Consider the following 14,794-nt stretch of genomic DNA (forward strand, 5'->3'; position numbering starts at 1 on the left):
GACAAGCGACACGATATGTCCTCCTTTCACCATATTGTCCTCCTAGCAGCTGATAACACCGAGTTCTCCGAATATGCTTTTAACTGTAAGTATTCAGCTTACATGGTGTTACATGTAACATAATCACTGGGCTGGGGATAGTACTATTTCAGGAAATGGGAGCGATATGCAATGTCACTGTATACGTATATTCTCTGTGCATTCCCGCTGAACCCTGTTATAACGCTGCCAGCATCAACAGGTTACTATAAAGTATAAATACAGTTAAATTACAGTTTCTTTAATGATGGTACGGGTGGCCATGTTGTGTAAGGCGTCGTTATTGGTTCTTGTCACTTTTCTTGAAATATGTGATCCCGTGTTTGATTCCAACATGACCGCTTAAGGTTGTCAGTATCATACCCGCATTCGTGTGTTTCAAACAGCAAACCTTTACAACATGCATTCCACATAAACCTTGTGCTATACTAAAATACACTTTAAATCCTCGTTAAACCACACAGTCTCTCTCAATTTGCACTTACCCTACCTGGGCAAAAAGACACTACGGTAATGAGATTTGTATGTCATTTTCGAAATCAAAATGCAAATAATTGATTGCTCATATTAAAACATACAATCATACATTCATAACATTTTCCAAATATAGCCTCGTTATAACACATGCAAGGTGTACCATTCGAGCGAAACGGTACAGCTGATTATATCAGTGCCAGTCTCCCTACTGGTTATGCATTGTTGCCATGTTTCTGTGCACAGAACACGCCAACCTCTCTGCCCTCATGACACCTGCACACCTGTGCAACACCTGGCATTATGTGGCGCCACTCAACTAACGGGATCTCCTCAGAGCACCGGACTCAATCAGTTCCGTGCAGTTACACTATCACCATTAACGCATTAGTCTAGTGTTTATTCTGGAGATAATTATGTATTACGACATGTTGGAGTACATGTGTACTCTCACACATAACCCATCTTCACTGATAAGATATCTTGATATTTAAACCTAAGTTCAGTTGGTGCATTCTTGTGAGAGCGATAGAGGCTTGCAATGCTATCAGGAGTATTCTTGAATATTACTCAGGACAATAGTACACGTGAAAGAAAATATGTTTAAAACAATATCCTAAATCAATTCTCAAGTGGAATGAGGAAAGATGTGTCACTATATCACTGGGCAACAGTGAAAATGAATAATGAACTACCTGGTCCACATGTCATAATTAGTCATTTTTAGCAATATTCCGTTTCAGATACAGATTATAGTTTAAGCATTAAAATTATTTAAAATATCCATTTTTCTTTTGTTAGGTATAACTACATTGAAAGCCAGTCATTGTGAAATCCCAATAAAAACACACAACACACTATCTTTAATGCTAAAAAAAAACATCTTTGGACTTAAAGGAGGTGAATGATTTTACACAGATCAGAAACCTGCGGTCTGATAAACTCTATAACACAGTTCATCTGTGTAAACTCGGGATGTGCAGGTTTTGAAAAGAAACTTTCCACCTTAATGTCGAGGGCTTTGATAGTGTTTATCCAGAGCAAATGCCAGTCATCAGGTGTTAATTTATTTACCATATAGCTATTTTGCCTTGAGTAAACCCCCCGTTCTCTGTGGCACGGTCGAGTAAGACACTCACACGCTCCGAGAACCTAGCGTCAGGTTAGCCCATCAGCGAGAAGCAAAGCGCTGTGTTTATATTTTGTACAAGAAGGTAAATATCGTGATAGACTGTAGGGAGTTACCGTATGTACTTGCTTCCGGAGGTTAGGTGATGTGCGGTTAAATTTAGTGGTAAAGATTTTTACAAGCCTACAGCTATGAATATGAAGGTCTCTCTCTCTCTCGCTCTCTCCTAATGCCTCTCCGTATCATAGACCTCATGTTAATGTACGTGTGTCTGCCTCTGCGTCTGCGTCTGTGTCTCTGGTACCAGTCGGGACTAATGGCAATTAAAATAGTGACCTAATGAAATTGTAGATCTTCTATGCCAAAGATTGCCATGGATATCCTACTTCGGCACAATTTACCTCCCTTGTTTTATCCCCTTAATGTCGGCACAGCAACAACAATTACCATCTTTTAACATTGTCATTCTTTATATATCGTGCAACCACAGAATCGAGCATCTGATATTCTGGCCAGGGGCAGATAGCACGAAGATGGGAATGTTGAGGTGTACACCTTGCATCATCATAACAGGCTTAATATTATTAATATGCGTATGATATGATTATGTTCATACGTGTTGATACATGTAACAGAAATACGCTATCGTTTAGTGTGAGTACCGGGCATGAAAATGTAGCGTTACAGAGGTCAACAGCACCGTGCGTGATGGTGTAACGTAAACGATGGAATATTTAGGTATTTTTCTTTTCATTTGCCCACCTACGATAGTTAATTTTAAAAATAGTAAAAATAATCTTTTAACAAACCCGTAATTTCGTATTAAGGTAAATAAACCCAAATAATGACAACTGTATGAACACGTGTCATGTATTCCTGAGTGGGTGAGTATGGTTTTACGGTTTTAACCATATAACGGTATGGCTCTAGCAATATTCCAGCAACATCACAGCGAGGGACACCCGAAAAGGGCTTCACACATTGCACCCATGTGGGGAATCGAATCCGGATCTTCGGCGTGACGAGCGAACGCTTTAACCACTGGTCTAAGAAACTGGCCCTAGTACGATACGAAACTGAGATATCACCCTCAAGCTGTATCACCATATCGTCATGTCCTGTCACAATATCGCTTTGTTGCAGTATTCTGATATCGTTACATCGTGTTGTAAGATCGTTTTATCACATCACTTCAATTCCTCAGGGCGACATGGCGAAGCCCCTAAAGAGCCACCACATAAAAATGAAGCAAAACATATTTCTGAACACAAATGTCAAGTACATTTAGGTGATGCCGAGTGATTATTCTATTGCTTTCGACGTGAGGGTTACAGTGACCTCACCTCATCAACATCTAGTCTCTAGGTGCATACACATAATCGTCACTTATAAAAAACAGACATTTCCGGACTCTGAATGGTAGTCACGTGTGCTGATTTTGAGAAAATGTGTTAAATGTTCAAAGCGGTGTGCTTCCATAAGATTGCAATATCCGACTGCTTCTGTTTGTGGATGTTTATACCGGAGTGTTACATTTTGTATGAGGAGCTGTATCAGAGCAATTACCGCTTCAGGTGTAGTAGATCTGTTTTGTATCTATAGTCCAGATGGCAGACCTGTTCAGTGAGTCTGTGCGTCAGATGGGCACCGGCTGCTCTTATGTAACTGGAGCATTAAGGCACAATGTGCAGTGACCAAATACACGAACACGTTATTTTCCTGACTAGCTATTCTCGAAACGTTCGCAACCCTACGAACCCCTTAAGCCGATTCTTAACACATTGCCTACGATCAAAGTTAACAATTCTTAGCGCTGCTAGCATTTCGAGAATAAAGATCCTAGTGTGGGTGATGGGATAGCCCACTGGGTAATGCATTCGCTCATGACGCCTAAGGACGAGTTCGATTCCACTCATGGGTAAAACGTGTGAATTCAATTTCCGGCGTCCTCCGCCGTGACATTTCTAGAATATCTCTAAAGGCGACGTAAAACTATACTCACTCACTATTTTCCTCGTGTACAATAATGTACCGGTAACGGACTCACCTGATCGCGTTGTTTATTCCCATATAACAAAAATCTGAAAATGTAACTTTTAAAGTTTATAAAGAATTGGATCAAGTTTACTGTTCTGGATTATTTTTATAACACTCAATCTGTTATAGGATACAGTAAACATATACTTTAAACAAATAGCCACCGTCACACCTTACAGTGTCGTTCTGTTTGCAGGGTACAAGGATTATATTCATCGACCTGAAAACTTTGTCATCATTCTTCACTGCACGGACCATCAAGCTGAGGATTTTCGTGATGCAAGTAGGTGATGAAAAGCTACATGTGGCAATCAACTGTAACTTAAACGTCACATGGATGTGTCAACTGCATACATATTAACATTATTTATTAGCGATTGGTTCCATATATTCCAGCTAGAATTGACTATCATTTCAATTGTTAAAACACTGGCGTGTCCTTACAGAAATATTGTAAATAATACTTTTTGTAGCCTGACTGTTTCCATCTACTTAGTGATATACGTTGATACATAACAACTAGGAGAAAAAATCAAGGTTCCGGGCTAAAATGCTATTTTGTCTTCGAGCCAACATAACTTACTTATAAAGTCTGTTAGTTTCTTTTTAGCTCGCTCGGGCTCTTATTAATTCATCTTGTCACGGTTAAGTTCCACACGTAAGACAGGGTTGTGCTCCAGTTTGCTAGGGCTTAGATTAGTACAATAGCATGGGTTACGTGCTAAACCATCTGTGTTGTCATGACAGCCACTATGGAACTGGTCCAACAGCAGAAACACCTGCCATCTCTCAGTACCACAGCCGCGTACTGTGGAGATGCAGACCATGTTGTGTAGTCACGGCAAGTAGCATTTCATCTCGTAGGAAAAACCTTCGAAAACACAATCTCTGAGAGCGTCGTGCAAAGTCAAAAATACGTATATTTTTATTTGAGCGGCAAGTCTTCATTTTGTGTTGGATACAGTGAAAATAATCATCGCATAGTCTTGTCCAGACTGACAAAGTCATACGACAAAAACCATTACACTACCTGTGCGAAAATGTATAGAGTGAGAACGAGATAATATCGCTTGTAAGCTTGCCTCACTGACGCATTATCCCGTGCCTATTACCACCTTGTATTGTTAAGCTATTCGACATTGCTGATATGCAATCCTACAATCAGCAAGTCAATTATTCCTTAGTAGAAAGACTCAAGATACCTAATCTTGGTATGTCGAAATGGTAGGGTACTTCATCGAAGGCAGAGTGGAGAAACTCTTTATGAGCACAGCACTTCATCTCTTTTTACACAGGAGGACATTACAGACACTGTGTTGAAACATTTATGACCAAACAAGAACGTTACTTTTAACATTTAAGGGTGCTTATATTTAGCCAAAAAGAAAGGTCTTGTCTCGTAAGTGATAAACCATTTAAGCCAAAGGTACCCATTATACGTCTTAAGAGTTTTATCAACGTTGCGTCTGTAACTGTTTAGTTTCCACTGAATGAAATGGCATACTCGCCCATCAGGTCGAGGTTGTTGAGGCGTTCCTGCAGCTAATACCTGCAGGTATTACCGCAGGTATTTATTTCCCGCAGGTTTTCGTGCAGGCCCGCGTTCTCTATCGGAGAAAAGCGCACGTGCTCTGACAAAGTGCACTGCGACTTTGCAGGTTTAAAACATCAACTATGTCATATGTGATATGCCTCATTCTGGCTGCCTGCCCTTTGGTGCTTTGTTCAGAAAGGTTGTGTGGATTCATGTGTTTGATGTAACTGCTCTCTGGTTAGTGTGATTCAGTCTGCATGATCACATTTGTTTCAGTATGGCGTTGATTATGATTATGGCGTCCGTGGTTGCAGCTTTAATTGTATACCTTACAGAGATATGGAGTATGGATGGATTGTTCATGCTCTTGATCACTGGATTGTCTGGTCCAGACTCGATTATTTACAGGACGCCCCCATGCAGCTGAAATGTTGCTGAGTGTGACGTTAAACAACAAACCAACCCACCAATCGAAACAGTAAATGGCAAGCGCTTTTAGGAACCCACGAAGAATTTTTCGGAGGATATGTAGACTGTAGTTTTATAGGCCTCAATATGTCTTTTCGGGAATATTCCGAAGAATATGATTTATCACAATTATTATTCATGACGATCTCCACGTATTCTGTGTCTTTCCATGGATCGACCCAGCAACACAAGCATATTAAAGACGGTTATTATGACGGCCAAGCCATGTCATAATACCGCTTCGTACGCCAACATTGGACGTCCTAGACTGAAAGGCAGTTCCGTTACATTGCATAATGTACATTGGATTTGTAAATAATATATTTAGATTTGATCAGGTCGTTTCGAGTGTGGATTCAACAGAACGCCTTCTGTTGCGAAATTCATGCCTTCGTGCATGTACATCCAGTTCAGTGTACAAAAACTGATGCAGTGGTCGTAAATAGTAACCTGTGCCAATCTGATATGGCACTTCCCTCGGATGCCATTAATTTCTGTATCGACCAACTTCAGAACCAACACTGACACTGAGATTCTGTCCTAAATCCTTGTCTTGTTTGCAAAAACTACTAGACGCCTTAACCATGAGCCTCTAAATGCTTCTAAGAGGATCATCTGACACGCACATGTGGAAAAGTGAACTCATATCTTTTCATGAAGCGGTTCACATCAATCATCTGTGCCCTCCCAGCCCAGTATGACATGCAATTGTAAGACAAGCGGATCAAATCTTGGATATAATTCAAGGTGTAGATTCCCTGAAATTCTTGTTTTGTCAAATCAATATCACCAACAGACCAAGAATAAACGGACAAAGCGATTGTATTGGGAGAGTTCAACTCAGAACGCCAGAGATTCTGTCCTCTATATTGCTATTCTGTCATCTGTCGTCTGTCGTCTGTCGTTCACCCGTTTCCCAAAGTAAGTATAGGTCGGGGCACTCCACGAGATAAACAACAGCTCTACCGTCCAGAAAACACACGGGTCCTCTCTCTTTGCATTTGTCGAGACCAAAGTACATGATAGTGTCAATGGAAGGAAAAGAGGAAGGAAAATCTGTATTTCAGTGTGAATTCTCCACTGGCAAGGCGTTCAAGGTCATCTATATGAAGGAGCTGAATAGGATATGTTATGGTTGTGACCTGAGGAGGTCCAGGGTGACAGCAATCCTTTTTGATGAGCAAAACACAAGTTTTGTTTGTTGATTAACTCAGCAATATTCCAGCTGCGGTCGGTAAATAATTGAGCGCTGACCAGACAAAGAACTTATTGCTCAGGGAGGACAATACATTTCGGTAATATTCATTTCATTCGAGGGGTACATTTACAGAATCATTTTTTTTTCTTTTTGTAGTCTATCCAACACAATGATCATGGTGGTAAGTGTTCTCCTCTTCAAAGATAAGTTTGAAGTATTTATCTTTGCCCCCACAACATTTGTTCCTGCCTTTTTGCTCCATAAAGATCATATATCATTATATGATGACACTGATCTGTAAGATATGTAATAGTTACTGTTAGATCAGGCACATTACCCATCTTTGGCATAAGTATTAATTTACCTTTGCATGCCCAAGGCGAATCAAAATAATGTGAACAGTTAAGTAACGGACTCTGGTCCCAAGGGAACAGTTTCAGTTGCAGTAAAACAGCCGAAATGTTGCCTCCACATCACCGTTTTGATGCTCTGCCCATGTTTTTTTTCACGCTTGCATTTGTCGGGTACAGACCAAAACCGTTTTGACTGCCTCAAGTTAACGTTATCAGTCTTATTCTATTTGTGAGATTATTTTTATTGACTCACTTCCTTTGCCTTTCCATCCAAATATGCCTCCAATGAAACACGTCATACTTAAAGTATAACTTCTTAAAAAATATTTTTTGCGTATTGTTTTTTATTACATTACTGAAAAGCTGTGTGCATAAGTGCTTTTGTTGTTGTTTGTTGTTGTGGCTGTTACTGGTTTAGTGTCGTTAACGGTACATTAGGCACAGGTTTGATTTCCCCTGTGGGTATAATTGGATATTCCTTGTCTCCCTCTTCGCCGAGGGATGTGGGGAAATGCAGCGTTAAACTATATTAACCCACTCTCTCGATAACACCTTTGAAACTAGTAGACTACATAACCCTTATAACTGCATTAAATATATCTCCTTACAGAAAACTCATGGTTCGTGTATTATCATGTATGTTTCTTCTCGTCGAAAGGCCTTTTCACCAGCAACATACTGACGCTAGGACTATCTCTGATAGCACTATCATAACCCACACTGACGTTTTAATCAACATTACAGTGTTCATCCCACTCACGGGATGCAAAGTAAGGGTCCCTTGTATGACCAGAATATCTACACAATCTGTCTCCCACTCACAGGATGTCTGAGGGTTCCTTATATCACCAGAATATGTACACAATCCGTCAGCGCAAGCACATGGTGGTAAGAGGTTTTCACCCCATGCTTTAGCGTCAATGTGTGGTTGTGCTGCTCATACAGTAAGCTGTTGTAGTATAAATATAAGTAAAGGTTATACCTACATAGCCGAATTCTTCGTTCCATGTGCTCCATTGCATCACCTTCTTTACCAACAAATGTACGTGTTAAAAAACACCATGTCTCTTACCCCTAATCCCCGACCCCACCGAGTATTTTCAACTCTGGTCCTACACTGACAGATTATTGTCTTTGATGCTGGATGGTAAAATGAGATGCTGTGTAACGGAACGATGGAGGTCCAGGCGCCCGTGTGTAGGCTCACAGGGATGTCTTTGTAATACTGGGTGTTGCCTTATGACCTTTCATGTGCCTATCTGTTTGTGATAAGGATTTATCCTATAGTACGCGTACGTGTTCTTGTACATGGAACAGTTATCACAGACGTATATGTTTGTCCTTGTCTAAGAATGAGTTGTGAAACAGCAATTACGTCATTGTCCTTTTTCACCTTCGTTACTGAAACAGATGGAGCTTATTCAGAAGTCTGCTCATTCCTAAAGGAGGAAGAACAATGCATTTGTTCATGTCATATATATGCCATTAGTTACTTTGATTTACACAGATGATGATAGGTTTTGTTGCGTTTTCACTTGCTTTGAAACTCCCTAATCTATTTCTTTACAATAAAGATTGATGCATTGAATCACGAACCTTCTGATACAGATATCTTTGGTTTTACAGCACCATAAACTCAAGGGTTTCTCCAAAGTGCAACACTCACCATTACGACTCTCAAGCATTACGCCGAGATGTCAGTGTGTAATTGAAATGCTACATGGGTAATGCTATCCACACCGACGTTAAACCAACCCACTGTACATAGTTAATATCAATTCTGTTTCCAATATCATTTAGTGTATTAACAGTATTAAGTATATTGAGTATATTATTTACCAAACAAGCCCCTCAGTTCTTCACACATGGGAAGTGTTATCCCCAACCCACCCATCGCAGATCACACGGGATTCCAGATGAGACATAATTTGGCCAATGGAGGAACTATTTATTCCCGATGATGACTGAAGTAGTATAATCACGATTGATGGCTCTTATCATCTTTATCCGACCGTGGAAGCCAACACCAAATGGATTAAATTGTTACTTTCCAGGCACAATAGGTATTATATATAGAAATCAGGAGGTCACCGCGAGGTCAAACTGTGGGTGTCCCGGGAACGACTGAAAGCTTGTTACTCTTACTGATGAATGTTGTGCATCGCAATTGCGCTCTGTCTAAACTGCAGCCTCTGGACCTACGTTTACTTGCTACCAACCACCACTCATAGGCAGGATGATCTTGCCAACTATTTGTGCATTTAATTAAGTTATGGCGATGTTTATTTGCTTTCATTGTTTACACGAGGAGGCCATTTCAGGTTCAGTACACTTGTGTAGTCCGCTGATTTGTTTGCACTTATATTCCTCCTTTAGTTGTGATTGCAGACATACAATGTAACTGATTAGAGGATTCCTGTGATTTGATGGCGGTGTCAACACGACTGTTATCAGAAATGTTACCATGTGGTCAGATATCAGTGCGTGTATAATATCAGTCAGAGAGTAATTACATTATGACGGGTCAGATTAAATGCGAATGATCTCTCACTAATTTAACTTTCATTAATATTTTGCAAGGTTTTGTCATATTTCGTGGCCCGTCATAACGTATTGCCTTTCATAATATGCTGTAACGTTTCACCATATATTTTCCCATAATAGTGGCAACGGAGACTTAGACCAGTGGATAAAGCATTTACAGATGTTACAGGAGTCCCGGGTTCGTTTCCTTACAAGGGAGTATTGTGGGAAGAGCCTCACTGGATGAAACCATGAACGTCATCAGTTCATGATTTGTTCTTGCAGATGATAAGTTCCAACATGTAACTTTCTGCTTCAGGTTCCCAGAATGCAAGTGGAAAGAAGGGTATGCAATTGTGACGCCTCTGTTCTGTTTTATCAAACTCCGAGCTATATTGTCGTTCTATAAATTGGAACCAGTTATTGCATGGTAATGAAGCAAGCCTTATTCCTGGAGGTCACGATCCCGCTGGTACAGTTATGGCATGCTTTCATCAACGGTGTCATAAAACTCATTGTCATTTGTAAATAATATTTTAATGCATTCTGGATTATTACATGAAGTAATAGTGCAAGAAATATAAATTTAGCAAAACGCTCCTTTGTCTTCTTATCACCTTTTGGAATATTCATTCAGTTAACGGTTTGTAACTGTGTTTATCTTAGCCATAGAGGCTGATTCGGCTAAGCACCATAGCCTTGATATCGTTCCATGATGTTTTCATAAGCCTGAGCAGCTTCACTAACTCACCCTAAAGCTTCAGTTACCTACTAAAACCACTTCAATTTCTTTCTGTTTTTTTAATGTGTAATAGTTGTATTACCATTCTCATTATATGCCATTCTCTGACGTAATTACATAACAGGTGTTAAGTACTAATATGCTACATTGAAGCAGTTTGTGTCGTCTTTTTTTATTATGCTTTTGATTATTCGTTGCATTACTGAGTGTTTCATCAGCACGGCGAATAGGCAGTTGCCTGTGGCAAAACTCATTAAATCAACACCTAATGAGCAGCTATGTTTATACTGACGGTTTTGTTTATGCTGTGTGTTATATTTACTGAGACTGAATAACACGCCGTCAGCAGATTAACCCACTGGTTTCTCTTGTCTTATCGAGCTTGTTACATGTTCTACCAACTTCCACCGACGTATTGATATGAAAATTATGTTCATTAATTTCGGAATTTTTGTTGCTTTGTGGGTTTACTATTTTCTGTTCCACTTAAACTTGGTTCGAGTGTCGGTTGGTCGGCTGGTCAATATTTGATTTAAACACAGAACGTAATCCTTGGCATTCTCGTGGAAGAAACTAACAGAACAGAGTAGGTGTCCTTAGTGATAACACCCGGTGTCGTAACTAATTGTTAGTGATGCTGTCAGGAAATTCTCATCACTGTTTGCCTGTGATGCTAACAGAACCGTCTGCCGTAAATGATATGGACTGATTAGTCTATAGTGCTCTGGTGTCATATATCCTTTTATGACGGGGATGGATGACGAATGCAGTTTCTCAGAGACGGTTATCCGTGGAAGGGAGGGATGCTTGTGGCACTGTAACCAATTCCGTATCATTTTATCGTGACTAATCCTTAGAGCTATTTCAGGCGTTACTGAATCGCACATACTTGTGTGAATACACCTGACACGACAAGACCTTCAATTGTTTAAATTGCATTACGGGCCCGATTGCTGATGTAGCGTATATGTAGACGATGTTGCTGATCCAAGAGCATTACAGGTGCAACTGCTCACAGTAACTGTCCCACTGACACATGAATTGATATTTGGACAAAGAAGTTAGAATAAACTGCGACGTAATTTGTGTGGGTGGCCCGCGCTTCTTACAAATTATTGCCGACTTCATCGAGTGAGTTCGGCGTCTTGTCAATACTGTCTACCAGCATTTGCGTATATTTAGAAATAAGAATGAAAAGCAAATTCACTCTCTTGATCTCCACGTGCATCGCTGTACGTGTAGGTATTACATATCTCGATACGTTGGTTTTCGCACGTTGTTTGGGAAAGGCCAATGAAGGACACGTGTACAAAGAAAATACACAGTTTCGCAAAGGAGTGATTAAATCTTAAAAAATGTTCATTCAAAGATCAGGCTTTTTGTCTACAGCTGTCAAGCATATGCACATATTTGCGAGTAGATGGTGAACAATATAATACATGAAAATGGGGTATAAATAATCTATGTACTATTTCCATATATTTTCAGTTTGAATGCGTTCACGATAGTTTTGCGATAATACTTCAGACAGCCCGAATACCGCCGTTCTGTGACGCGTGCTGATATGTCATGCAATACAATCTATATAATTTTACATGTCGTGTGAGGAAGATGGGTGCTGACATGCGTTAACTACAGCTAGATCCACCAATGTTAGGAATAAGTCTGGGGTTTTCAATACAAGCGGAGACATGGCACCATTTCATTCACTGCTTCCAAGCAGGTACAAACAAATAACATTTCATTTTACACATCAAAATGATCCAAAACCTTCTTACTCACTTATGCACTCTCTCTCTCACACACACACACACACACGCACAAACGCACACACACACACACACACACATCCTAGTGAATTAGATACTAGAATACGATTCGCCAAGTGGCTATCAAGATGTCGATAAGTCCACAGACATACATCAAGGCGCAGAGAATGCGGAGACTCATGCATATTCTCTGAATATATATAGTTTTGACAGTAGCACATAAACCCATCTAAATTGATTAAGAGTTTCAATGAGTTGTGAGTTTTGAACTTTGGGAAACGTAGACTTCCTTCTTATAGGACTTGAGGTGAGGACTAGGCAGTAGGAAACATAATGTGGTTCAGGGACTGTTAGACCGACTAAGGAGGCACTACAGTCACTGGGTTTTTCCTTTACTGACGCTTCACTTCACGCACATTCCGATGCATTACCATCATCCGATCACATCTCCGTAATTATAAGAAATGACTACTAACGACTGCGGTCGTACGATCCTGTGAAACAGTCTCTTAAATTTGGATGCTTTTAAAACCAGCCCACGTCTCACTTCTTTTCTCTGTGTCAGGAGTCCTAAACATCAGTCTCACTGTTTACTACACACACCTAGATGTTTAGATGTGTTGCCATGAACACGCTGGGAACTGTGGATCTGTGCACAACAGAGATGTGCATTTTTAACATTATAATTACAAGTATCACTATATGACAGGCATGTGCTAACAAACCCATCAGCGACTGCCATGCCACCAGCTTAAGTTCATCTAACTCGGGGCGGATTCAGATGCTACGTTGTAATTACTCCATAAACGTTTGATGTAACATTAACACATTAATTTCCTGATTAAACTGTTCGCAAGATAGAAAACAGATGTGCAGTAACTGTCAGCAGCATACTGCGGCTGGCCTCAGGGTGAGCTACAGTACCTGGTGGAGAGAAGCATCTGGAGTATGGTGATTACCCCTACTCAACAGAATTTCTGGAGAGATGTTGTGTGCTCGCCCCGTATCCCCTTACACAACACATCAAGGTGTTCTTTGAACGCTCTCATATACCTGAATATTCTGGAGTTTTCAAGACCCTAATTTTCAAAGAAAAGGTTTTTCTGCGATAGACCTGTCAGACAGATGTATTTGCTACATTGCACTATGTTGTATATTTCACATTTCCTCGTAAGCATCCCATGTTAAGTTGGGTAACAGATTATGTCTTAATTAATGTTACACTTGGGTATTTTCAATATGTTGTCTTCTAGCATACTGCTAATTGTATGCCAGGTTTGTATTTAACCTTTGGCCTAAAGTATAAACGTTATGGAACTGTATATGTTTCGCGTAACCGCGAATCTGTAAAGACGTATGACATATGTGTTTTTATGATAATATATTGTAACATTATATTTTTTATTTATTTTTTCTAACCATCTCTGTACAGGATTACACAGTCATGCATCCAATAGCATAGAAATGGCTTAGGAATCATCTAGTCTTGTAATCTAAACCCTCCCGTGCTGTTCGTAGGAGTCAAACATGTATATTCATTTAACTAACATTTCCGCACGCATCACGTTATGACCTTGCAAGCATTTTTGCAGGCAAACTGTTGCCAAGTGCTCCACAAGATTAAAGAATAGCAGGTGCATGTAGTTTTGCCCACTTTGGTCATGTATTTACCGTTATATGCCTCGTACTGTAATAAGAGTCATGGAATTATAGACTGAGTGTAGCTGTCTGTTACAAAACAAGCACAAACTGACGTTTATTTAAAATCTGTTTTGGAATAACAAGGGAAACTAAATTGCCATATCTATATCTTGTTGCGAACGAAATACATGTTTGACCAATGTCACAGAGGAATAAGTTAGCTTGACTATCACGCGTATTACATATAGACATAAGACGTAGGTATACATATGGAGCCCATCTAGATTGTTGTATACATAATCTTAATTTCTTACAGTAATGATGTTGAATTACCTGGTGAACAGATCTGTCTTCTCCCTGGGGCCTTGCACATGTCCACGTGCAGAGTATAATTGGTTGTTCCAATCCCTGTGTCAGATGTACCAAAACAAGGGACATAACTCAACTTTGTTTAGGTTCTGTCTTTTTCTGCAAGTTTATCATGAGATGCTAGGTCCAATGTTCTAAAATATGACATAGAGTCTAATTTTGAAAGGGGTAGAGAACAGGATACAATACTTTGACAAATACATTTTTGTCCAATGATCCATTTTAAAATATTTTGGGCCGATCTATATTCAATGTGACTTCGTGACAAAATGCATACACACATACACACATACACACACGTACGAACGCGCAAACATGTACATGCACAAACATTATCACACACACTCATTCAGACATACACACTCTGCTGCGATGCTGCGCGCGTGCAGTAATGTACACAGGTCCTGTACGCTCTCCGCCCCTCCACAACTAGAGGAAAGATTAAGGTGACCCTTGGGGGTGGCCTTGCGTCGCCTGCCTCGCCTGCCTCACTTGCCTCATTGCATCACAGCTAGTTG

General features: G+C 40.1%; 1 protein-coding gene across 2 annotated transcripts in view; it reads left to right on the forward strand.

Annotated features, from left to right (window-relative positions):
* The window catches only part of LOC137296642 (universal stress protein YxiE-like), a 32,874-nt gene that overhangs the window by 583 nt on the left and 17,497 nt on the right, over nt 1–14,794 (forward strand). The window contains exons 1-3 of one of the 2 annotated variants that reach the window (XM_067828455.1): nt 1–85; nt 3,876–3,962; nt 10,075–10,101. The exon at nt 1–85 is cut by the window's left edge and continues 364 nt beyond it. In XM_067828455.1, the coding sequence (XP_067684556.1) occupies nt 1–85; nt 3,876–3,962; nt 10,075–10,101 (199 nt within the window). The remainder of the gene's footprint in view (nt 86–3,875; nt 3,963–10,074; nt 10,102–14,794) is intronic. The other variant, XM_067828456.1, reaches the window with a different exon arrangement.

This window comes from Haliotis asinina, chromosome 9 (assembly GCF_037392515.1).
Source record: "Haliotis asinina isolate JCU_RB_2024 chromosome 9, JCU_Hal_asi_v2, whole genome shotgun sequence".
In the NCBI taxonomy this organism is placed as follows: domain Eukaryota; kingdom Metazoa; phylum Mollusca; class Gastropoda; order Lepetellida; family Haliotidae; genus Haliotis; species Haliotis asinina.